The following is a 24,838-nucleotide window of genomic DNA, read 5'->3' as shown; positions in this document are numbered from 1 at the left end:
CTGGGCATGTACTCTTGACCAGAATCGAACCAGGGAAACGTTCACTCTGCAGGCTGATGCTCTATCCACTGACCCAAACCGGCTAGGGCAAGTACCCATTGTTTTTTGATTGAAGGTCTAGGAAGTTAATGACAGACTGTGAGATGAATGATGATGAATTCTTCAAGGTGACTTATGGGGATTTTATTTTATTTTTTAATATATGTTTTATTGATTTCTGAGAGGAAGGGAGAGGGAGAGATAGAAACATCAGTAATGAGAGAGAATCATTGATTGGCTTCCTCCTGCACACCCCACACTGGGGATCGAGCCTGCAACCCAGGCATATGCCCTTGGCCAGAATCAAACCCGGGACTCTTCAGTCCGCAGGCCAGTGCTCTATCCACTGAGCCAAACCAGCTAGGGAAGTTATGGGGATTTTAAAGAGTGGGTGATGGGACATCTGTAGGGTGAGTGATGAAAGGCCAATAGGGTAAATGATAGGGGTCTGTGTGATACATGATGGGGGGTCTATAGGGTGAGTCATGGGGTTGTTGGGTACATAATGGGAGGTCTTTTGGGGCAAGTGATAGGTCCATGGTTTGATAAAGGCCTGTGAGTGATAGAGGTCAGTCTATAGGGCAAATGAGAGGCTGTTGTTGGGAGGGTGATAAGTGTCTTAAGGGTTAATGATGGGGTATATAGGGTAAGTGATGGGAGGGTCTGTGGGGGTAAGTTTTGTGGGGTCACGGGTAAATGATGGGGATCTTTAGAGCAGTGATGGGTGAGTCTGTGGGGTCAGTGATGGAGTTTTTGGAGTACCTGGGGAGTCTGTGAGTTGAATGATGGGGTATGTGTGGGGTGCTTAATAAGGAGACAAGAGGCTGAGTAAATTGAAGAACTTGAAGATTTGGAAAATTCTCAGCTTGTCCCTATCGCAAAAAATGAGCAAGTGTGTTCTGGAGAGAACACCAAGGATGTGGATAGAAGATCACTCCTTAAAAGAGATTGCAGGTGTGTGACTCATGAATCTAATCAGCCATCAGGGGACTTTCTGGAGTTAGTGATGGGGGTTTGTGAAGTCTAAATGATTGAAGGTCTATGTGATGGGGATTGGAATCTATGGCTGAGATAATGGTGGGCTGTGAAATGAGTGAGTGACAGAGGTGTCTTTGGGGTCAGTAATTAAAGATCTTTCAATGTTAGGGTCAAGACCTTTTATTTCCTTGTTTTAAAAATTACCACCACTGCGGACCTTGTAGGTTCTCTTGGACTTTTGTCCCAACAGCTCCTTGCAGTAGCTCCACACAGCTCCTTTCTTCCCTATTGCTGGCCCTTTTGGTGCCCACCCATCAGCCTGAGTTTGACAGATCAATTCACTTTGTCCTTTCAACCTGTGGGAGCAAGGAACAGACTCTTCTGGCAGATGGAGAGTTTGTCATCAGCCCGTGTTAAAGCCCAGTCCATCACTCATTATTTATGCTTGCTCTTGATTTTTGTGACTTTGGCATCCAGCAGGCTCTGGGCGTGGGTGATCTGCTTCACAGAATCGAGCACAAGGATTCCAGGCACCACTATCCACAGGGCATTCAGGAAGACAAAGTAAAACCAGAAGTAGAGCGGGTGGCCCAGCTCCCCGTGCTTGAATCCATCACGGTACTCTGTCAGGAAGTAGAGCACATCCCCGTATATCTGACCTGTGGGAGGTGGAAGAGAACTGTGAGGAGGAGGAGCTATTCCAAGGCATTTTTCAAGTCATCGTTTGAGGTCTCAGTCCTTAGAATTCCCAAATTCAGAGGTAAAAATTCTGAAATCATATAGCTAAAAAGTTAAAAAATCAGAAAAGTGAGAATTCCAGAAATTGGAAGCTGAGAATTTCAGAACCCAGGAGAGCTCATATCTCCAGAATTTAAGGAAGCTCAAAATCCTTTCATTCAAGACAGCTGAGGATTCCAGGACTAAAGATAACCCAGATTTCTAGAACTAAAGAAAGCTAACAATGTAAGAACACTGAACCTTAGATGAAAGAGGCTGGAAATCCCAAGCCTAGAGGACCCAAGGACTTCCTGCCAGCATGGGCCACCTCATGTAACCTTCACAGGAGACTGTTATTTAAAAAAATATTTTAAAAATATGTTTTTATTGATTTCAGAGAGGAAGGGAGAGGGAGAGAGAGACAGAAACATCAATGATGAGAGAGAATCATTGATCGGCTGCCTCCTGCACGACCCACACTAGCAGTCGAGCCTACAACCCGGGTATGTGCCCTGACCAGGAATCAAACCATGACCTCCTTCCCAAGAGACTTTGTGATGGAGGAGGAAGAGAAATGAACACTTCCCACTTGAGAACACAGGCTGAGAGGGGCATAGCTGTTCTAGAACTTCAGGGAATTTATCATTCAATCTGACTCAGCCCTGGGTGGGCACAATTGAGAGATCCTACCCACACGGATGCCCCCATATCTGCCCATCCCTGATAATCCCTCCAGCATCAGCGTGGGCCCTCTTCTCACCCACAGAGACCACGAGCTGTAGGACAAAGCGGACAGGATGCTGGCGGAGAAAGGCAACCACCACCCAAATGCTGAGTGGTCCCCACAGGAAAGCCGTGACAGTCTCCATGCATATCATGAAGTTGTCATTCCTGCAGGAGAAAGGATGAGGCGATACTGGCATCACTGTGCTCTAAGTTCAGGGAACCCCATTTGTGCTCCCTGACTCACCACCACCCCAAACCAATCCATGTCTCCCTTGACAGAGGCAAACACTTACAGGATGTAACGGCTGTCTCCCTTGGCGTACTCCTTCCCTGAAGAAGACAAGAGACATACATGAATAAAGGCAGGAAAAGAAACTCACACTTGTGAGAGCTGAGGGCCCATGTAATAAGGCAGGCTTCATAACCTCTCCATGCCTCTAACTCCTCATCCGCAATGAGGTGGCTGTTTGGATTTTAGAGTTAATATATGTATGCAAGATATGTGTGCAAACCTGACATAGGACAGTAAGTGCTGCTGTGATTGTCTGGCATTCAATAAATATCTGTAGAATAATGGAGGCAGGTATAGATGATGAACTGAATGATGTAGCCAATGAGAGAGAGAGAGGGAGAGAGAGAAAGGGAAGGAGGGAGGGAGGGAAGGAGGAAAGGACTGAGAGAGAAAGTGAACATGAATGAAAAACGTGAGCAGAGAATCAATAAGAAAAAGGCAGATCACATGACATAAAAACAGGCAGGAGACCGGAGTAGGTTCTTCACTAAAGAGGATTTCCAAATGGTCAATACACAAATGAAAGGTGCTCAAACTTTCATTAATTGTTAAGTAAAAGCAAATTAAAACCCCACAATGAGATAGCACTCACATAGAATCGTGGTCAGCAAACCGCGGCTCATGAGCCACATGCAGCTCTTTGGCCCCTTGAGTGTGGCTCTTCCACAAAATACCACGTGCGGGCGCGCACGTACAGTGCGACTGAAACTTTGTGGCCCATGCACAGAAGTTGGTATTTTGTGGAAGAGCCACACTCAAGGGGCCAAAGAGCCGCATGTGGCTCACAAGCCGCAGTTTGCTGACCACTGCACTAGAAGGTCTACAATTTAAGAAACACCTGACTATGCCCTGGCCGGTTTGGCTTGGTGGATAGAGCGTTGGCCTGCAGACTGAAGGGTCCTAGGTTCGATTCCGGTCAAGGGCATGTACCTTGGTTGCGGGCACATCCCCAGTGGGGGGTGTGAAGGAGGCAGCTGATCGATGTTTCTCACTCATCGATGTTTCTAACTCTCTATCTCTCTCCCTTCCTCTCTGTAAAAAATCAATAAAATATATTTTTTTAAAAAGAAACACCTGAGCATACCAAGTGTCAGCGAGGATGTAGAACTCTCATATACTGCTGGTGGGAATATAAAATGATGCATCCATTTTTGAAAACAGTTTGGCAGTTTTTCATAAAGTTAAACACACATCTACCATACAACCCAGCCACTCCTCCATAGTTACCTGAGAGAAATGAAAGCAGAGCCCCACACAAAGATTCTTATAACAATGTTCATAGCAGTTTTATTCATGAGATCAAAAGGAGTATTACTCATAACAGCAAAATACTGGGGGAAATGCTCATTAATACTAGACAAGTCAAGCCTGGCCAGCGTGGCTCAGTGGTTGAGCATGGACCTATGAACCAGTAGGTCACAGTTCGATTCCTGGTCAGGGTAGATGCCTGGGTTGCCAGCTCCATCCCCAGTGCGGGTGTGCAGGAGGTAGCCCATCAATTATCTCTCATCATTGATGCTTCTGTCTCTCTCTCTCTCCCTTCCTATCTGAAATCAATAAAAATATATTTAAAAAAATACTAGACAAGTCAAATAATTCTGTAACATTTAAGCTTTGAAAGCTCTTTAAGAGCTGATGAGGAGTGACCTGATTAAAAGAAGCAAACTTCAGAAGTGTATATAGCATGTTACCATTTGTTTATATAAAAGGGAAAAATAAAAATGATGATGATAATAAACATTTATATAGCATCTGTTGTCTGCCAAATAATAATAGTAATAAACAGTTACATGGCATCTACTGCTTGCCAAATATTGTTCTAAATGCCTTACATATATTTGGGGATTACTATTATCTCTCTTTTACAATTGAGCAAACTGAGACTTCTGTGTATAATTTATGTGTAAATAAAACCTGGAAGAAAACAAGCAATTATTAACAGTGGTTAATAATTGAGGAAACTTGGTGGACAGAAGGTAGATTTTCAGTGCATGCTTCTTTTTATCATTTGTTAAACCTCACCTGAAGATATATTTTCCATTGCTTTTCAGAGGGAATGGGAGGGAGGGAAGAAGATGGGAGAGAGAAACATCAATGTGAGAGAGACTTATCAATTGGTTGCCTCCTGCACACACCCTGACCAGGGTGGGGTATTGAACCTGCAAACCAGGTTTGTGCCCTTGACCTGGAACTGAACCCTCAACCCTTTGATGCACGGGCTGATGCTCTAACCACTGAATCGTGCTGATCAGGGCACACTGCATACCTCTTTATCTTATTTATTTATTTTATATATTTTTGATTTCAGAGAGGAAGGGAGAGATAGAAACATTAATGATGAGAGAGAATCATTGATCTGCTGCCTCCTGCACGCCTCACAGTGGGAATTGAGACCACAACCCAGGCACATGCCCTGACCGGGAATCAAACTGTGACCTCCTGGTTCATAGCTCAACACTCAACCACTGGAGGAGAACCAAGATGGCGGCATAGGTTAACGCCGGAGTTTGCTGCTTTGAACAACTACTTCAAAAGTGAAACTAAAACACAGAACGGACATCGCCCAGAACCACAGGAACGCTGGCTGAGTGGAAGTCCTACAACTAGGAGGAAAGAGAAACGCATACGGACACTCAGAGGAGGCGCAGTGCTGAAGTCAAATTCTGAGGTGCGGAGTGCGCGGAGCGGGCTGGCGGCGGAGGGCGCGGTTGTTGTTTTCAATCGGGAGGGAGTCGCAGACTCTGAGCTCCAGATACAGGCGAGTCTTTAGGGACCCAGGCTCAAACGGGAGAAGCGGACTGTCTGGCTTCGGTCAGAGCGAGTGCAGCTTTCTCTCCGAGCCTTGCAGCGGGTGCTGGGACTCAGAGAGGCAGAGCCCCTGGGGACAGGACTGAGAGCCGCCATAACTGCTCTCTCCGGCCCACCCTGTTGATCCTGTGCGACCCGCCCTGCCCAAGCCCTGCACAGAGGCATTTACCGGATAGCCTCAGGCAAAGGCTAGATTAGCACCTCCCTAGAGGACAGAAGTTCTCTCACTGCTGACACAGCTGATTCTCATAGCCACTTGGCCTGGAGGTCAAACCCTCCCTGGAATTAGCTACAACAATCAAGATTTATCTATAAGACTGCGAACAAAGACCACTAGGGGGTGCACCAAAGAAGCATAACAAAATGCGGAGACAAAGAAACAGGACAAAATTGTCAATGGAAGAAATAGAGTTCAGAACCACACTTTTAAGGTCTCTCAAGAACTGTTTAGAAGCTGCCGATAGACTTAATGAGATCTACACGAAAACTAATAAGACCCTCGATCTTATATTGGGGAACCAACTAGAAATTAAGCACACACGGTCTGAAATAACGAATATTAAACAGACGCCCGACAGCAGACCAGAGGAGCGCAAGAATCAAGTCAATGATTTGAATTGCGAGGAAGCAAAAAACATCCAACGGGAAAAGCAAAATGAAAAAAGAATCCAAAAATGCGAGGATAGTGTAAGGAGCCTCTGGGACAGCTTCAAGCGTACCAACATCAGAATTATAGGGGTGCCAGAAGATGAGAGAGAGCAAGATATTGAAAACCTATTTGAAGAAATAATGACAGAAAACTTCCCCCACCTGGTGAAAGAAATAGACTTACAGGTCCAGGAAGCGCAGAGAACCCCAAACAAAAGGAATCCAAAGAGGACCACACCAAGACACATCATAATTAAAATGCCAAGAGCAAAAGACAAAGAGAGAATCTTAAAAGCAGCAAGAGAAAGAAACTCAGTTACCTACAAGGGAATACCCATACGACTGTCAGCTGATTTCTCAACAGAAACTTTGCAGGCCAGAAGGGAATGGCAAGAAATATTCAAAGTGATGAATACCAAGAACCTACAACCAAGATTACTTTATCCAGCAAAGCTATCATTCAGAATTGAAGGTCAGATAAAGAGCTTCACAGATAAGGAAAAGCTAAAGGAGTTCATCACCACCAAACCAGGATTATATGAAATGCTGAAAGGTATCCTTTAAGAAGAGGAAGAGGAAGACAAAGGTAAAGATACAAATTATGAACAACAAATATGCATCTATCAACAAGTGAATCTAAGAATCAAGTGAATAAATAATCTGATGAACAGAATGAACTGTTGATTATAATAGAATCAGGGACATAGAAAGGGAATGGACTGACTATTCTTGGGGGGGAAAGGGGTGTGGGAGATGTGGGAAGAGACTGGACAAAAATCGTGCACCTATGGATGAGGACAGTGGGTGGGGAGTGAGGGCGGAGGGTGGGGCGGGAACTGGGAGGAGGGGAGTTATGGGGGGGAAAAAAAAGGAACAAATGTAATAATCTGAACAATAAAGATTTAATTAAAAAAAAAAAAGTAAAGTTTAGTAAACAGTAAGAGGATCATCAGGTTAGTGGATTGCCTTGAGCCATTTGGCCAACAGCAGGGCAATATTATGCTGATTTTTAGCCCTGCTGAATATCGTATTAATATGCTAACTACTGTTGGTCTTAGCCTTCAGCATTTCCCCCTTCTTGTTTTCTTAATAAATTTAGAAAGGTGTATGCCATCTGCAGGGCTTGAGTCCCTTTAAGACTTTTCATCCCGCTTCTGTAGACTAGCAATAAACATATAAGATAATGAAAAAAAAAAAAAAACACTCAACCACTGCGCCACGCTGGCCAGGCTGCATACCTCTTTAAATGTTTTTTTTTTTTTTGACTCATGTGAATATATATGCGACAAACAGTTAAATAAAATTTTAAAATAAATTAATAGAAGAAAAGCTGTTAGCCAATCCCTGCCCCCAAAATTCCCTCCCACAGCATATGAAAGAACTCAGGACTCACAGAGTTGGGACAAGAAGGCTTGGTCTCCAAGAAGTTCCTTGCTGTAGAGGCTGAACCAGCCCTCAATCACCAAGTGAATGAACCCACATATTGCAAACCAGCACAGTGATAGTCGTCGCCAGGTTCCCAGGGGGACGATGGCAGCAGGTCTTGACAACAGCCATGTGATCCCAAGTACGACCCCAGCGACGGAGAAGAGGCCAGCTATTATATGCCAGGCAGGGAGGTCATTGGGCACAAAGTTGTCCAGTCTCAGGTGCCGAGGCCAGTATGGGTGTAAGGGGTTAGCATTCGTGGCCATGTCTTTGTAGGCTGATGGCTTTGTGTGGATAAGTAGAAAGAAGGAAAAAAAGGAAGAGAAAAACCTGAACAAATAGAAAGCACAGAATGAGATGATAAAAATCAAATCCAAATGGTTTATTATCACAAAAAATGCAAATGGACTAAATTGACCAGGTACTAGACTTATGAAACTGGATTAAAACCGAAACTAATCATATGCTGCTTTAAGGTCACACAAAGAATGAAAACTTGTTCCAGCCCCTGGGACCCATATGTGGTAAACACAGTAACCAGACCAGCTCCCTGCCCTGAGGGTCAGAGTCAGCTGGGGAAGACAGGAATCAGGACAGGTCCCTGCTCTCATTGGTCACAGTCCGGTGGGCAGACAGAAGAATCTGACTAGGTCATAGCCCTCATTGGTCCCGCCCTGGGAGGGTTAGACACAGGAATCAAGCTGGGTCCGTGCCCTCAGGGGTCACAGGCTGCTGGGGGAGAAACAGAGAACAGGTTGGGTCCCATTGCTGGAGTCAGCGTCTTGCATCATTCAGCGGAGAGCTGGTCCCTCTCTGTAGTCCCGGAAACTGCAGGACGGAAGAGAGAAGACTAACGAGAACACCAACCCTCGGGTTCAGCGTGCGGAAAGCCAAACGCTTCCCGCAATAGCGTACACGGCCGGCAACCTGCAAGAAATAGGCAAGTGGAAGGCACAGGTCTCCGCGGCGCTTAAAGAGGAAAGGAGGGTTAAATGCAGAGACCACCAATCAGAACTAGAACCCTCTAGTCCAGCTGCCCAATGAGAAGGAGGATCTTCTGTAGCCCGGACGACCACGCGGTACCAGGGGGGCCTCGCGCAGGCGCGTGAGGGTGGGTGGCGTGGTGGCGGGTTGGAGGGGGGAAAAGGGTCTCGCGCAGGCGCGCCTGTGGCCGGCCGTTTTTTTGTAGCGGAGAGCGACGGGATGGAATGGCAGGCGGGGCGGGGGGCACTCACCCAGCGGCGCTGTCGCAGCGACCTGTCCAGCAAGGTTCCGGCTCTGCTGAGCTGGCCTGCGGGCTCCGTGACAACCTAGTTCAGACCCCTTGCCTCCCAGGTTCCTAGTCTTATGGAGTTGGCCAATGGAGGGGCTGGGAGGCGGCCAGTGTCACTCTCAACCAATCAGAGCTCTCCATGCGCCACCGGTCCCGCCCTCAGGCGTGGTGCCATTTTCCTTGTTGGTTGAGCCAGTTTGGAGGTGGGTGAAAGCAGGGAGTGCCGCAGTTGGTGGGCGTTTTCGGCCGAAACCAGCTTGAAAGCAGTCTTGGCTTCAGTTTCCCCATCCTCTTATCAGTCAATCGTCTGCTGTTGAATCAGCATTGCATTGCGTCCTCTCTTCTTTGCCCTCATTTCGTAATCAGACCAATTAGTCCGTTGCCAGACACAACCTGCATTCTTTTGTAAAAAATAGGTTTTTATTGACTTTCAGAGAGAGAGGGAGGGAGAGGGTTAGAGAGAAACGTCATCCTTTGGCTGCCTCCTGCACGCCCCCTACTGGGGATTGAGCTGCAACCCGGGCATGTGCCCTTGATCAGAATCAAATCAGGAACCCTTCAGTCCGTAGGCTGACGCTCTCCACTGAGATAAACTGGCTAAGGCCAAAAACCTTCATTCTTATTGCCCGAATGCACAAGGAAACAATACTAAGATGACATCCTGTAAAATACACCTCTATCCTCTACCTCAGCGCTCAGGACTCCTTAGCAGTCATCCTTACCTCTCCCGACTTCAGGTCAGAAAAACCAATCAGAACTCCTTGAGAGCCAGTTGGCATGGAGATATTCAGTCTCCCTGTGCCATCTCTAAAGAACAAAATTGAACTCCACAATTCTAGCCAGTGAGCACCCAGACTGCACAGTCAGAATCTAGACCCATCCCAAACTTCCTGTCCAATTACAACTCATAAACCTTAGTCCAGTGGTTCTCAACCTTCTTTAAATACAGTTCCTCATGTTGTGACCCAACCATAAAATTATTTTCGTTACTACTTCATAACTGTCATGTTGCTACTGTTATGAATCGTCATGTAAATATCTGATATGCAGGATGGTCTTAGGTGACCCCTGTGAAAGGGTCGTTCCACCACCAAAGGGGTCATGACCCACAGGTTGAGAACCGCTGCCTTAGTCGTAAGCATCAACTGTGTGTGTGTGTGTGTATGTATGTGTGTGTGTGTGTGTATGTATATATATATATATATATATATTTTTTTTTTTTTTAGAGGCCCGGTGCATGGATTTGTGTACTGATGGGGTCCCTCAGCCTGGCCTGCGGGAATTGGGCCAAAACCAGATCTCTGACATCCCCTGAGGGGTCCCGGATTGCAAGAGGGCAGGAATCGGGCTCCCTCCTCTCTGGTTCCGGGTGTGTCACCTGAGAACTGCCCTGCCAAGTGACCACAGCTCGGCAGCTCCTGCATTGAGCATCTGCCCCCTGGTGGTCAGTGTGCATCATAGCTACTGGCCAGTAGGCAGGTTGGCCAGTCTCTTTCTTAGGCTTTTATATATAGAGAGGTATATATCAGAGAGAGGGAGAGTTAGAAACATCAATGATGAGACATAATCATTGATCAGCTGCCTCCTGCATGCCCCACACTGGGGATCAAGCTGCAACCCGGGCCTGTACCCTGACCTAGAATTGAACCGTGACCTCCTGGTTCATAGGTTGATGCTCAAGCACTGAGCCATGCTGGCCAGGCTGAACTGTGTCTTGCTCTTTTCTCTGTCCCAGTTAGAGCAACCAATCAGTTTTCCTGCCGATTGGTATCAGGCCTCCCCCCACACAACTAATTTGTCCCAGTCCTACTTATATCAGGCAGTGCCATCTTCTATCTCATCATCCAATCATGAACAATGAACTAATCACAAACTGCTCCCTCTTCATGGTTTCCAGCTTCCAAACCTTTATCCATGCTGTACCCCCTTCCTCACTCACTTCTATTCCCCACTAAGCAGTGAAGAAAGAGTCTTTTGTATATTTCCTACTTTTATTTGACAATAACAAACTGTATATAAAAAGGGAGTGGGAAGGCGGGAAGTTCTGTGCATTTCCCCCTCTCTGCTTCCCTAAGCATCCCCCATCCCTTGGCCCCAGCAGGGACCACCCCCTTCCCGCCTTGTGGTGGGGTGGGGATCAGCAGGCATGAAAATGGTGTGTGTGTGTGTGTGTGTGTGTGTGTGTGTGTGTGTAAGGGTGTTAGGGGGACTATGATGGAGCAGGGTCAAGAATTAGAGGGCCATCCCTCATCCTCCATCAGAGCTGGCACCCTGAGGAGGGGTTGAGTCTTGAGGGAAGTTGGAGGGTCCACAGATGTGCCTCAGCCTATGAGACGGTAGAAGATCCAGCATCCAAAAGTGACCCAGTGACTGGCCCAGCTGAGCTCTGACCACTTGTGGACAGTGTATGCCATGCCATAACCCTGTGGGAGAGAAAGAGGTGATGGTCCCACTCAGCAAGAACAAAGAAGGTCTTAGGACAGTGATGGTGAACCTTTTGAGCTCGGCGTGTCAGCATTTTGAAAAATCCTAACTTAACTCTTGTGCCGTGTCACATATAGAAATTTTTTGATATTTGCAACCATAGTAAAACAAAGACTTACATTTTTGATATTTATTGTATATATTTAAATGCCATTTATATATATTTAAATGCCATTTAACAAAGAAAAATCAACCAAAAAAATGAGTTCACATGTCACCTCTGACACACGTGTCATAGGTTCGCCATCACTGTCTTAGGAAAACCCATCCTTTGCTCAAGGCCATTTCTGTGACTCCATGGTGACCTTAGTTGAGGCCCCAGAGAAAAAACTGGGTGATATGAAAGATAAACAGATTTAGTTTTATTTCCTTTGTGTTTTCTTCTTCAACTCCACTGTCTGACCTGTACTCTGCATATAAAACGTAAGATTTAGATTTTTTCTTTCATGTTTTCTTTAGAAATCATTTTAAAGGCAGGACAAGATAACCCCACTCTCTGATCTGTACTCTCCTTTGTATGTAAAGAGCTCCTAGAAATCAGTATTTTAAAAAGACAAAAATTGGCAAAGGAGGTGAGTAGACCATTCTCAGTAAAGGAAAAAACCAAACAGCTCTTAAATTTATGGCCTCACTCATAATCTTCCTCCTCTCAAACTGGCAAAAACATCCAGAAAGTCTGAGAGGCACTCTGTTGGTTCACACACTGCTGGTGGGAGAGCAAAAAGGTAACTTCTCCATTTCAACTACCAAAAATTGATCTTACAGTTCTGTCTGCACCTGTGTGAATCTACATGGGTATGAGGATATTACTTGCTGCAATGTCATTTGAAATAGGAAAGGACTGGAAATCACCTGGGTGTCCACTGATAAGGGACAAACTACCCTGTGTCATAGCCTTACAGTGGAAAAAAAATGAGTGAGGACACTGTACTGATGTGGAAGATTTCCAAGGATTATTATATAGAAAAGCAACATGTAGCGCACACTGTCATCCATGAGTTACCTTTAGGGTAAAAACCAGGGGAGGGAATCAAAAGATGTTTTTATATTTGCTTATTATGCTTACATTTTTGAAAGGTATTCTAATAAAATGAAGGAAAGTGGTTACCTGTAAGAGGGCAGTGAGTAGACCGTAGGAGCAAGACTTTTCCCTGAATATCTTGAATACAGTTTGGTTTTTTAACTTTGTGATATACACTAACTATTTTTAAATGTTTTGATTAAAACAAGATAAAAACTTTATTTAAAAAGAAGCAAAACCCTGCCCTGGCTGGTTGCTCAGTGGTTAGAGCATTGGTCCACAAACCAAAGGGTCTCGGGTTTGATTCCTGGTCAAGGACACATACCTGAGTTGCAGGTTCACTCCCCACCCCGTGATCCAGGTGTGTGTGGTAGGCAGCTGGTTGATGTCTCTCTCTCACATCAATGTTTCTCTCTCTCTCTCTCTCTCTCTCTCTCTCTCTCCCTCCCCCTCCCCCCTCTCCCTCCCTCCCTTCTACTCTCTTTGAAAAGCAACAACAAAAAGGAACCCCCAAAATAAAAAGAAGCAAAACCCAGATTTGCACACTCAACCTGATTAAAAATTAAAAGCTGTTTTTAATGATGAAAATAATATAAAGTTTTATTTTTAATTAAAACAAAAATTTAAAAGAGAAGCAAAACCTGGATCCTGCAAGAGCTATGTGAGAAAACATTATTTTAGAAATTGTTTTTAATTTAAAAAGGAGTAAAATCTGGAACATGCATACTCCACATGAATAAAAATAGCCTATCCATTTTAATATACATTTAAAAGTAGAATCTAGAGCAGGGGTCCTCAAACTACGGCCCGTGGGCCACATGCAAATACAAATATTGTATTTGTTCCTGTTTTGTTTTTTTACTTCAAAGATATGTGCAGTGTGCATAGGAATTTGTTCATAATTTTTTTTAAAACTATAGTCTGGCCCTCCAAAGGTCTGAGGGACAGTGAACTGGCCCCCTGTTTAAAAAGTTTGAGGATCCCTGATCTAGAGTTTGCATAATCAACTTGAGTGAAGATTTAAAAAAAAAAATTAAATAAGAATAAACCTTGCAGGTTCGACCTAAACAAAAATATGATGAGATGACTAATTGAAAAAAAAAGTAAAACCTGGATTTTGCATTCCATCTCCATAAACTAAGTAAAATAAATATATTTTGCAAACTTCACCCAAATAAAAGACGCAGCAGTGCCAATCAACCAGAGGGACAACGGGAAGGAAGGACCGAGGAGCACTGGCTGCACAAGCTAGAGACACACCACACAAGGTCCTCATGTCTCAGCCTCCCCGCCCCCCTTTGTCTTCATGGTTCCCATGAGCAGGTGGCACATCCCTGGGTACCCCCAGCCCAGGGCCCCACCTCACCTGCTCCTCTGTGGTATCATCCACATCGACATCAAACAGGGAGCCCAGGTAGGCCAGGTGGAAGATGGCCAGGGCCCCAAAGAGCAGGTTTAAGGCTCGTACCCCCAGGCCCTGTGGGGGACAGATGGATTTGCTTGGCAGCTGGACCTACTCACTGTCCCTCAGTCCCACCTGGGCAGGGGAGCCCAGGGAGATGCACAAAGTGCAGTGGGTTCCAGGAATGAGGATGTCCGTGGCACCCCCGGGTAGGAAAGAGATGGTTCAGATCCTCTTATGGGAGCTCAAATGGTATCCAGGGCTCAGGGTACTGTTTGCATTGAGGGTGTCCAAGTTGGGGGAGATGCGAGTATTCAGGCAAAGGAGGCAGAATGGTGGAGCTCTGACTCGGGGATTTATGGTAAGAAACATCAGTTGTCTGATAGGAGACAAATCTGAGGTTGCCCATATTTCTTATTGCAAGCAGAAGGAAAAAACAAAAAAAAAAAACACCAAAAATCAAAAGTAAATTCCTAGCATGTCCTACAGGACCCATCATTCTCCCCCTCGCTCACTTTGCTCAAGCCACACTGGCCTCCTCGCTGTTCCTCAAATATTCCAGGCCCTCTCCTATCTTGGGGCCTGTACACTGGTTCTTCCCTTTGCCTGGAATGCTTCTGTCCCTCACCTCCCTCAGCTAAGGAACTCAAAAGGCACCTCCCTATTTAAAATGGAATCCATTCACCCCCTGATAATTCCCTTCTCCTTTCCCTTGTGTATTTCCTCCTTGGCACTAATCACCGTCTAACAAACTATTATACTTTACTGACTTATTTTTTACTTACTGACTCCCCTGTTAAAATGTTTGTCCCAGAGGGCTGGAACTTTATAGTCTGTTGTTCACCACTGTGTCTCCAGCATCTAAAACAGTGCCTGGTACCAGCAAGTGTTCAATAAATGTTCACTGGGGACATGAATGCCTGGTGTGCATACAGCAGGTGTTTGATAAATGTTTGTTAGAGAGACGCATGGCAGTGAACAGAGGTGAGGTTCTGGGATGGCTCAGGCTCCAGAACAGGAAGCTGGGCACCCTGAGACACATATAAGATGGAGACAGAAGCAACATTTTTGAGGGGCGGGTGTTGGGCTTGAGGTTGCCCAGGCTGAACCCTCACCAAGCGATGCTGGTGTGAACAGTCTGGTGGGCACCGTTTCGACAAGACGCAGGCACTGAGGATCCGAGCCAGGCGCTTCCGGAGGACTGGGGTAGATGTGGGGAGGAAAGGGGGTCAGGTTAGCCTTAGGTTGGTTCTAGCCCCCTACCAACCTTCCATCCTGTCTCCTAGGCTGGGCTCTAAACTCACCGTGTTCCACGTAAGTGATAAATGCCAGAGACAGCAGCACCGCAGCCAGATGGAAGCTGAAGCCCTGGTGGGGCCCCAGGGGGCAATGAGGTGAGTGAAGAGGAGGCCCTGCCACCCCCGCCCCGCTCCCACCCTGATCCCCCTTCACCCTGCTCACGTGCAGGAGGGCGCTGGCTGCATAGGTGACCAGCACGGCTGAGAAGGTGCCCAGGCGGAGAGCGTTCTTGAAAACATCTGCAAGAGGGAGATGCGGGTCAAGAGTCTCCCAAGATTCCCTCCTGCCCTGGGGAACCATTGGGCGGGGTGAGGATACACAATGTGTTGGAAGCCCCAGGATAAAGTCTTTAAAAAAATATATTTTATTGATTTTTTTTTACAGAGAGGAAGGGAGAAGGAGAGGGATAGAGAGTTAGAAACATCGATGAGAGAGAAACATCGATTCAGCTGCCTCCTGCACACCCCCTACTGGGGATGTGCCCGCAACCAAGGTACATGCCCTTGACCTTAAACGAACCTGGGACCCTTCAGTCCGCAGGCCAACGGTCTATCCACTGAGCCAAACTGGTCAGGGCAGGATAAAGTCTTTGGAATGGTCTCATACTTCCTCTGTCCAAAACTTAGCTCCTGAACTTTCCTCCCAATCTATTTCTCCCGCAGTCTCTCCAAGTTCAGCCAATGTCAATCAACTCCACCGTTCCAGTTCCTCAGGGCAAAAACCTGAGAATCACCCTGAATCTGCCCTCCCCCTCACTCCCACAACCAAACTCAGCAAATCCTGTCAGTTTCACCATCAGAATTTACCTGGAATCTGACCTCTCTTCGCCATGTCCACTGCCTCCACCACCTGCCCTACTGCAGGGGCCTCCTCACTGCTTCCACCTGGCTCCCTCCCCATCTGTCCTCACAGCAGCCAGAGGGTCCTGTTACAACCCGTCAGCCCAAAGCTCTCCTCTGCTCAGACCCCTGTTGTGGCTTCAGCTCTCTCAGAGAAAAGGCCAAAGTCCTCTCTGTGGCCAGTGAGGGCCCACAGGACCAGGCCCGTCACCTCTCCAACCTCACCTCCTGCCATCTGCCTTCTGGCTCTCTTTCCTTCTGCTGAACCAGTCTCCTCAAACATGCCAGGCACATTCCTGTCTCAGGACCTTTGCACTGGCTGTTCTTTCCTTCTGTTACACTCCTCCCCCACATATTTACAATGCTTGCTCTCTCACCTTATTTAGATCTCGGCTCAAATGTCACCTCCTCCGTGGTACTTATTCTGTTAATTTATTTAAAATTGTGACATCCCACCCACACTGCCAACACTCCAGATCATCCTTTCCTGCTTTATTATTATTATTTTTCACCATAGCACTCATCACCATCTGAACTCTTGTGTATTTTTCTCTCTTTTAAAATAATATTTTTATTGATTTCAGAGAGGAAGGGAGAGGGAGACAGAGATAGAAACACCAATGATGAGAGAGAATCATTGGTCGGCTGCCTCCTGCACACCCGCTACTGGGGATCAAGTCTGCATGCAGCCCGGGCATGTGTCCTGACCAACCTGGAATTGAACTGTGACCTCCTGGTTCATAGGTCGTCGCTCAACCACTGATCAACACCAGCTGGGCTATTTTTTCTCTTATAATGTGCTCCCCCCACAGAAATTCCAGCTCCACAAGGGCAGGGATTTGGGGCTGTTGTCATTTTTGGTCCCTGCAGTACCTTCAGCCTAGCATACAATAGGTTCTCAGTGAATGTTCTATGACTATGTAAAAGGGCCTGGGGTGAGGACTCCCCACTCTTGGATGGGTGACTTGATGACTCACAGTTATTTAGCCAATAAGACATGGGCAGGTTCCAGCTTGTGACAACTTCCACCATGGACCGAGGCAGCTCCACGTTCAGTGGCTTGGACACTGTCAGGTCCCTGTGGGCAAAAGGTATACAAATTCATCTGGGATCTCAACTCATCTGACTGCCACACTTTCGTCTTGGCTGTTTCCTCCCACGGGAGCACCCACTTCCTCCCTGAAGCTCCTCTAGGCAACAGCCTGAGGGAGAGGATGGTCCCCCAGCCCTTCCCACCATTTCAGGTGATCCTTCTCCTCGGTGAAGCCAGCTCCTGCCAACGTGGTCGTGGCCTCAGACAGGAAGCCCACAAAATAGTTGCTGAAGTGGAAGGAGACAGCACTCTCGTAGGCTCGCAGCCACCTGGGGGGAAAGGAGAAGGGGGAGAGGCATCATGCCCAGGGGCCGGCATGATACCCCGCCATGTGCCATCATCCCCAGCCCCACTCTGTAGACTCACCTTACCATGGTGCCCCTAAGGCCCCCAGGGGTCAGGAAGGCAGCAGAGAAGAAAGGAAAGAGAGTCAGAGGCCCAGGAGGCTGGCCTGAGTTGGTCTTAGACAAGACAGAAACATAGTGGCAAAAACATAGGTGCAGTGTGATAGCCACAGACATGCATACACTGTCAGTTTCATGGGGCTCAGATGAGTGTGTGAGCTGCTCCACAGTATGATATAGTCCCGCAGTCTCACATGGCCAGACATCCAGACCCAGCCTCTATCAGAGGCCCATCCTAACAGCCCTACACCGTGACACAGCCACGTGGCCAGACACAAATAGTATCAGACTCCCAGCCTTGCAGCTCTCTAACCTGACTCAGTGACCATAAGACATACAAAAGTCCTGTAGTTAGGCACAGAGATCATCAAGCTCCCTGCTTTGCACACATATGCAAGTCTACCCCCAACAGTCATCCTGTCAGTCATACAATAGACACAGGCAGAGTCCTGCATTGGAAACGGCTGGTTCTGGAATCAGGCCTGGGATTGACGCCTGGCTGCTTAACTGGGTGACATTGGGCAAGTCACTCCACCTTCCAGAGCCTCATTCAGCATTAGACACAATCAGCTGCCAGTGAGTAGGGGGAAGGGAGGGGCCATACAATCAAAGAGCTGGATTATACCAATTCTAGTTATACCAGAGTCAGATGGTCAGTCGGTCACAACCACTCAGCTAGACAATACCATGCAGCCAGAGAAGGCAGACCCACAGGCAGGCCCATCAGAGAGGCACATAACATGCTACAGTCAGACCCATTCCCAGCCAGAGTTACAGACAAGCCAGACTTACCCAACGACAGCCACACACCCCGTCATTGACAATGGCACAGCCAGAACTCCAGTCCCACATCGGGAGTCAGCGGCTGAGAGACAAACAACCCATACACACGCCTAGCCAGAGTCTCAGACAGGTCAGCATCACCAGCCAACCCATACTTGTCACTCCCTGTTACAGTCATGTAATTGGCTTCTAAAGGTGAAACAGCGGAACAGATGGACATTCATACATAGTATGTGTCAGGGTGTCAGTCATACATGGAGTTACAGAGCCAATCTTGGCCAAACAACAGCCACAGACAGACATTCAATCTCGTTCCAGTCATGGGGTAGATGGTCAGATAGTCTCAGACTTAACAGAACCAAGAGGTCACAGACTATGCCCCCACCCCCCAGTTAGCCCACTCGCCCTCAGCACCTGCCCTCATTTACCTGGCTTTGCGTTTCTTGCTGTAGTAACAGAAGATAGACAGAAGCATTAAGAGACAGGCTCAGAGCTGGGGAGACCCCAGGTCCCTACCCAACCCCCTCTGCAGGGCAGAGGCCTCGAAGGCTGTGCTCACTTTCGAAGGAGGCGGTCACCATCAAGGGGGATGAAGTACGGGAAGAGGTAAGGGCCCACACAGGTGGACAGCACAAGGCACAGCAGGGCCAGCGCCAGGCTCCGGGTCACCTTCTGCAGCCATCGGCGGCTCTGTGGGGATCAAGGCTCCATGAAGACTGCCCTGTGGGGGCTCCCACAGTCCCTGCCCACCTGTCCACCCAGGACCTCACCAGAGGGCGACCTTGGACAGCCTGTAGGTAGCTTTGGAAGGATATCCAGGGCCCAAAGACGATGGTGCCCACGAAGTAGAGGTAGCCCATGAACTCCACAGGTGAGGGCACAGCACCCACCTCGCCCCGGTCCAGGTCGAAGCCCAGAGACACTGCCTTCATGGCCACGATCATCTGGGCCCCTATGTGTGGTGCCCATAATCAAGTGAATGGGCACAGAGCAGGTCAGCATGGGGGGAGGGGGAGCACCAGGTGAGGGGTGGTAGGAAAAGAGAAGTTCAAGAGTGGACAAGTGGGCACAGAGTCTATAGGCAGATTAGCAGGTAGGCCCAGGACTGGCAGATGCCCTTTTTCAAGAGTGAGGCACATACATGAGATGAGAGAGGAAGATGGGCGGGGGGAGGCATAGTAGAGGGAGACAGATATAAAGGGCATCTGAGGCCTGCCTGTCCAGTGGGGAGGACAGATGAATGACAAAAGTGGAGTGGGGCAGGGGCAGGTGAGAGATCCAGGGCTTCCTACCTCGCATCTTGTGCCACGTCACAGTGTCCACCATGTGCATCTCACTGAGGAAAAAAGGTGGTGGTCTTGGGCCCATGACTCCCATGGCCTCAGAGACCACAAAGGGAGGTGGGGATCAAGGTTCAGAGAGGCTTACACCCCTGTCCAGCACAACCTCATGGAGGAATAATTCTCCAGGACTCCCTCCTCCAGGGGGAGCTCAAGCCCAGCCTGTCCTGTACAGCCTCTAGAAATAACTAGTCTCCCACATTCCCTCCTCCAGGAACACCCTGTGCTCTTCCTGTCCTGCACAACCTCACGAGGAGCAGCCAGGGGACCCACCCACGGGGACCCACCCACCCTTCTGCCAACAGTGTGGGGACGAGGGCTCACACCCATACCCCATGAGCAGGTAGATCAGGATGGTGACGGAGAGGAAGACGCCTCGATGGGAGGAATGTCGGCAGAGGAACAGCACAAGGTAGCACAGGAGGCTGAGCAGCACAACCCAGACCATGTGCAGCTGGAAGAAGTGGTAGAGGCTGAAGAACCCTCCTGCCACGGTGCTTGCGTGCTTCAGGTAGGATGGCAACCCTTCAGGTGAGAGAGAGACAGAGAATAGGAAAGGGAGGTTGGGTGGGCTGGCAACAAGGGAGGGCAACCTGAGCAGAGGGCACAGCCTGGGCAAAGGCCTAGAGGTTGGAATGTGGTGGGATTGCAGGGGGCCCAAAGCAGGTGTTGGGGAGCTGGAGAGGTGGCAAGGTCTGGGTTTATTTATTTATTTATTTTATTGATTGATTTGAGAGAAAGAGAGAGAGAGAAACATCGATGTGTTGTTCCACTTATTTATGCATTCATTGGTTGATTCTTGTATGTGCCCTGACTAGGAATTGAAATGCAACCTTGGGATATCGGGATGATGTTCTAACCAACTGCGCCACCCAACCAGGGCCAAATCCTGGGTTTAAAGAAAAGAAACATCTATAAAGGACATTTGGGAACCCTGGGAGAAATGTGAGTATCAACTTATATTGGGTAATATTATTGCATCCAGATTAGATTTCTTGAGGGGTGATGGTTGTGGCTGTGGTTGTTGGGGGAAGATGTCCTTATTCTTGGGGGACACACACTGATGCATTCGGAGTGAAGTGTCAGCAGGTTATTCAAATTATTTAGGGAGATGATAGATAGATAGATAGATAGATAGATAGATAGGACAGGCTAATGTGGGAAGATGCTGACCATTGGGAATCTGGTAATACATATAATGGGTGTTCATTGTATTATTCTTTCAAGTTAACTTCAGTAACCGAAATATTTCAAAATGATAAACCTAAAAAAAAAATAAAACATCCATTTAAAATAAAAAGAAAATGTAGCACCTTTGAATTTCAGATTTCCAAAATTCTCAGCATCCTATAGGGACTCTGGGAGCTTAGAGTCTTAGCATTTGGATGTAGGCTTGCTGTGATTGTGGAAACATTCCAGAATCCCAGCATTCAGAAATCTCAGCATGCCCTGATTCTAGAAATCCATATTGCCAGCATTTTGGAAGCCTAGAATGTGAGAATTTCAACTTGTCAGCTCCCCAAACCCTGTAGTGTGGTACTTTGGGATTCCTTAACCCTTTGACACCAGCATTGCAGAATCTTATAACGTTGGGATGTAGACATTCCAGGTTCCCAAAATCCAAGAACATCAGCTTTCCAGAATCCCAGAACCCAGGAATACTGAAAGGCATGGTTTGGCATGGTATGGCATGGGGTGGCTGGGCATAGTAGGATGTCGTGTGGTAGCATGGTGCTTCGCCTGGTGGGAGGTGGTGGGCTGGACATATTGGCGCCTGGCTTGGCATGGCAAGATGCAGCAGGAGAAGGTACAGCTTGGTCTGGATGAATGTGGCAGCATGATATGGCCTGGCATGGCGCATAGTGTGGCAGGCACTTACCGAGCCTCCAGAAGAGGCGGCAGGCGAGGCAGATGGCAAGGAGCAGCCAGATCTGGTCAAGGCCCTGCTGGGCAGTAGGCAGGAGACAGCCCTGCAGCAGCTGCTGGAAAAATTCCTGGCGGCTGAAGGTGGCCATCGCAGCCCCTCACGGATGGATGGACAGATGGATAGACCTGTCAAAGTGGGGACACAGAGCAGGGATGTCCATGGGGCAGACCATGCTCAAGGCATAGGCTTGAGCACTCAGGTTTCAGCTGGGGGCTGTCCAACCCATTTAGACACACAGAACTGGGGGGGGGGGCTGGGAGAGGGTGTGGGTGTCAGGTACATCAGATTGAGCCGCCAACTGTGCGTGTGGGAGCGTCCTGGGTGCACACACACAGCCCACGACCTGTGGTGAAGGAAGGACCTGTGTCTCTCCTATGCTGTGAGGAGTCGGGGTCCGATGGGGAATGAATGGTGTACATTCCAGGCCGGTATATCAAATGGGGACGCTCTCTGGTTTCCAAGGTAGAGTCACTCTGTGTGGAGGGCAGAGAGGGAGATCCTGTGACACTTGGGGGCCGTGTGCATCTCTCCTTGTACGGATGTGAGGGGTGTCCTGTATCCCCTGCGTACCCCATCTCACCCCCACCCGGCCACTCCTGGCCACCAAGAAAGCCCTGCCCAGGCCCCGGGGCTTCAGGGAGGTGGTGGTGGTGGTTGGGGACAGAGCAGAAGGGGGAGTCTGAAAGGTGATGGAGAGGGGACCCAAGAACACGCGCTGCAGATCAGTGCGGGGAGGCCGTCTCAGGATGGGAGCGGAGGAGCCGCGCGCGCACTCCTGGGACCTACCTGGCAGGAAGGAAGCTGCGGTCCCGGGGACCGGGGACGCACTGCCGCCGCCACCGTCGCCGCCTCCTCCGGGCAGCCTCCCCCGCAGGCCGCAAGGCCGGGACCAGCTGCGGCTTGGAGAGCAGCGCGGCGAGCGGGCCCTTTAAATCCCGGGGAGGCCCGGCCGGCCAGCTCGGCCAATGAGAGGGCAGGAGCGGGGCGGGGCTGGCGAGGAGGTGGGAGGCGGGAGGGTCGAGGGAAGGAGGAGCGGGAGGTTGAGAGGAGCGGGGTGCTGCGGGACCTTTGCGCCCACACCTTTTGGGCCCTGAGTGTTGCAGCCCCTGATCATTCTCGTCCGCAGGTGTCTGGCCGGCCAAGAACAAACTCCTCCATCGTCAGATTCCCAATCCTTGGGAGCCGAGATGGGAAAGATGGGGGAGGGAGGAGGGAAAGCCCCTCACCTTGACTGTTCGCCCACGCACGTTCTCTCGCACTGTGCTGCCTCGGTTCACACGTGGGAAAATGAACCGAGGTCTGTCCTACCCCATCCTTTGAGGGAACTAAAGGAATGTCCAATCCTCTCCACCGCCAGAGACGGGCCAGAAACATTTCCAAGTATTGACTGTGTCACCGAGGAACACCAATTAGGCGCCTGTGCTGCCCCTAGGGACTCCTTGTGGGCACTTGGCTGGTCGTTGAGAACTGATTTCCTTGCTTCATTTCCCAGCCCGTACTTATTCACCTGGCACCTGAGGGTGACCTCAGCAAGTAGCGCGTGAACCAGGAGGCGAGTTCGGAGCACCCGATCGATCCGGAGCCTTTACGAAGCTTTTACAGCGTCCCCAACAATGCTTCCTCCTGGGCTCTGTCTGCGCCAACACAGGATTTACGCGACACCTGCTGTCTGCCTCCCCTACCGTACGGTGTCTAGGCACCCCACTCAGTCCCTAGGCTGATGAAGGGCCTATTTTTCCAAAGGAACATTTGCCGCGCAAGTACTGCGTGCTTAGCTGTGATGTGGCAGGGAGAAGGAAGTCCAGATGAAGCTGGACCCCCGCCGTCACCTGAGGAGCTAAGGAAAACAGGCTCTAATCAGATTAGTACTTGCCTGTATGGAGCTGGGCGAGTCATGCCCACTCACTGGGCTTTGGTGTCCCTTTCTCTTAAACAAAAGAATGGGATTAGCAGTTCTTTGCTTGGGAATACCGGTGGCAATTGAAGAGCAACGTGTGTCTCCCCTCTTTAAAATAAATGTTAACATGAAGTTAAATGGAGTTTTAACTCATAAATTAATATTCATGTATTACAAACAAAAAAGTTGAATCCAGTAATTATGAATAAATTACATAGACCAGATTCACAAATGCTAAACCTCCTCCTCCTCCTCCTCCTCCTCCTCCTCCTCCTCCTCCTCCTCCTCCTCCTCCTTCTATTTCTGTTCTTTTTGCTAATTCCTTTTCTTAACAGCAGAGTGCAGGCCATAAATTTTATAAATTAGACTTCATTCTTATTTTTTTTCTAATTTCAGACATACTCAAGTAGAATCAACAATGACCCATAGCACATGCCAGAAATATTTCCTTTCATTGCAAGTCCTGGTATTTAAAACGGAAAGATCCTTACTATATGCCTCGCTGAGCTACTCTTTTGATGTGTGTGATAAAGAACTAGTATCTAGATTCTGGGATGTATAAAGCACATCTACAAATCAGTCAGAAGAGGCACAAACACTACACTGGAAAATGGACAGTGGATATGAATAGGTAATTCACAGCAGGAGTCCCCTGAAATGGCCAATATGTATAATCTCTGAAAAGATAACCCATTGTTTTTCGTTATCAGGGAAATGAGAAATTAAAACAATTAGATGCAGCTCACATCTACTAGGTGTGATGTTTCATACTTTTATCACGGGAGCTTAGTAGAGAGTGGCACTCAGTATTTTTCAAATTGTATAGCCTTTGTGGTCATTCTGCATTATGGTTTCTGGGGCATTTTAAATGGTCTCCCCATAATTAAAGAGATGCAAATTAATACAATGAGATCACATTTTTCATTTATTAGATTGGCGAAAATTGCCAAGCCTCATAATAATCACATTCTATCTATCTATCTATATCTTTATCTATATATTTTTCTAAACTGTTTGATCGTAGTTGTAGACACGATGGCCTTTCAACGAAATAGTTAAGTATGAATTTCCTAACAAGGACATTTTCTTACATTCCTACCAGCAGTGTATGAGGGTTCCAATATCTCCACATCCTCATCAACACTTGTTATCTGACTTTTTCATTCTAGCCATCCTAGTGGGTGAGCCAGTAACGTCCCTCTATAGGAAAAGGAAATCCTGGGTCATGTGCTGCATTCTGTTATCAGGTCTTCTCAGCCTCCCTCAGTCTGAACAATGCCACACTCTTCCCTTAACTTTCATGATCTCGACGTTTTCAAAAAGTCACAGGCCAATTATTTGGAAGAATGTCCTTCAATTTTGGGTTATCTGATATTTCCTCAGGGTTAGATTTGGATTCTGCATTTTTGGCAGGAATTCCAAAGAAGTGACCTATATTTT

General features: G+C 48.0%; 2 protein-coding genes and 1 long non-coding RNA gene across 8 annotated transcripts; 1 reads left to right on the top strand and 2 right to left on the bottom strand.

The window, feature by feature from the left end:
- Positions 1-1,181: 1,181 nt before the first annotated feature.
- On the bottom strand, positions 1,182-9,021 carry EBP (EBP cholestenol delta-isomerase). 2 transcript variants are annotated; one of them, XM_059680057.1, is made up of 5 exons: positions 8,872-9,021; positions 7,602-7,966; positions 2,754-2,790; positions 2,495-2,625; positions 1,182-1,676 (listed from the first exon to the last, which is right to left on the bottom strand). In XM_059680057.1, exons 2-5 carry the CDS (start codon positions 7,900-7,902, stop codon positions 1,453-1,455), a joined length of 693 nt encoding a protein of 230 aa, XP_059536040.1. In that variant the 5' UTR covers positions 7,903-7,966; positions 8,872-9,021; the 3' UTR covers positions 1,182-1,452. The 2 variants fall into 2 exon arrangements, with proteins under 2 accessions (XP_059536040.1, XP_059536041.1); XM_059680058.1 differs by having other exon boundaries at positions 7,602-7,920.
- Positions 8,333-23,901, top strand: LOC132224905 (uncharacterized). The gene is made up of 5 exons (XR_009450761.1): positions 8,333-8,715; positions 15,103-15,210; positions 19,789-20,085; positions 20,393-20,519; positions 22,994-23,901. It is a non-coding gene; the product is annotated as an uncharacterized LOC132224905 (long non-coding RNA).
- Positions 10,874-22,444, bottom strand: PORCN (porcupine O-acyltransferase). 5 transcript variants are annotated; one of them, XM_059680053.1, is made up of 16 exons: positions 22,288-22,442; positions 21,863-21,974; positions 21,454-21,626; positions 19,907-20,099; positions 19,527-19,570; positions 19,005-19,186; positions 18,794-18,924; positions 18,663-18,680; positions 17,414-17,428; positions 17,191-17,316; positions 16,932-17,032; positions 15,278-15,354; positions 15,121-15,184; positions 14,932-15,017; positions 13,781-13,891; positions 10,875-11,332 (listed from the first exon to the last, which is right to left on the bottom strand). In XM_059680053.1, the coding sequence occupies exons 3-16, from the start codon at positions 21,587-21,589 to the stop codon at positions 11,231-11,233; spliced, it is 1,386 nt and encodes a 461-aa protein (XP_059536036.1). In that variant the 5' UTR covers positions 21,590-21,626; positions 21,863-21,974; positions 22,288-22,442; the 3' UTR covers positions 10,875-11,230. The 5 variants fall into 5 exon arrangements, with proteins under 5 accessions (XP_059536039.1, XP_059536036.1, XP_059536035.1 ...); XM_059680052.1 differs by lacking the exon at positions 21,863-21,974 and having other exon boundaries at positions 22,288-22,444; XM_059680056.1 differs by lacking the exons at positions 13,781-13,891; positions 21,863-21,974 and having other exon boundaries at positions 10,874-11,332; positions 22,288-22,444.
- Positions 23,902-24,838: the final 937 nt, after the last annotated feature.

Source organism: Myotis daubentonii, chromosome X, assembly GCF_963259705.1.
Source record: "Myotis daubentonii chromosome X, mMyoDau2.1, whole genome shotgun sequence".
Lineage (NCBI taxonomy): Eukaryota > Metazoa > Chordata > Mammalia > Chiroptera > Vespertilionidae > Myotis > Myotis daubentonii.
Note: the sequence above shows the minus strand (reverse complement) of the source record. Positions and strands in the feature narration are given on the sequence as shown.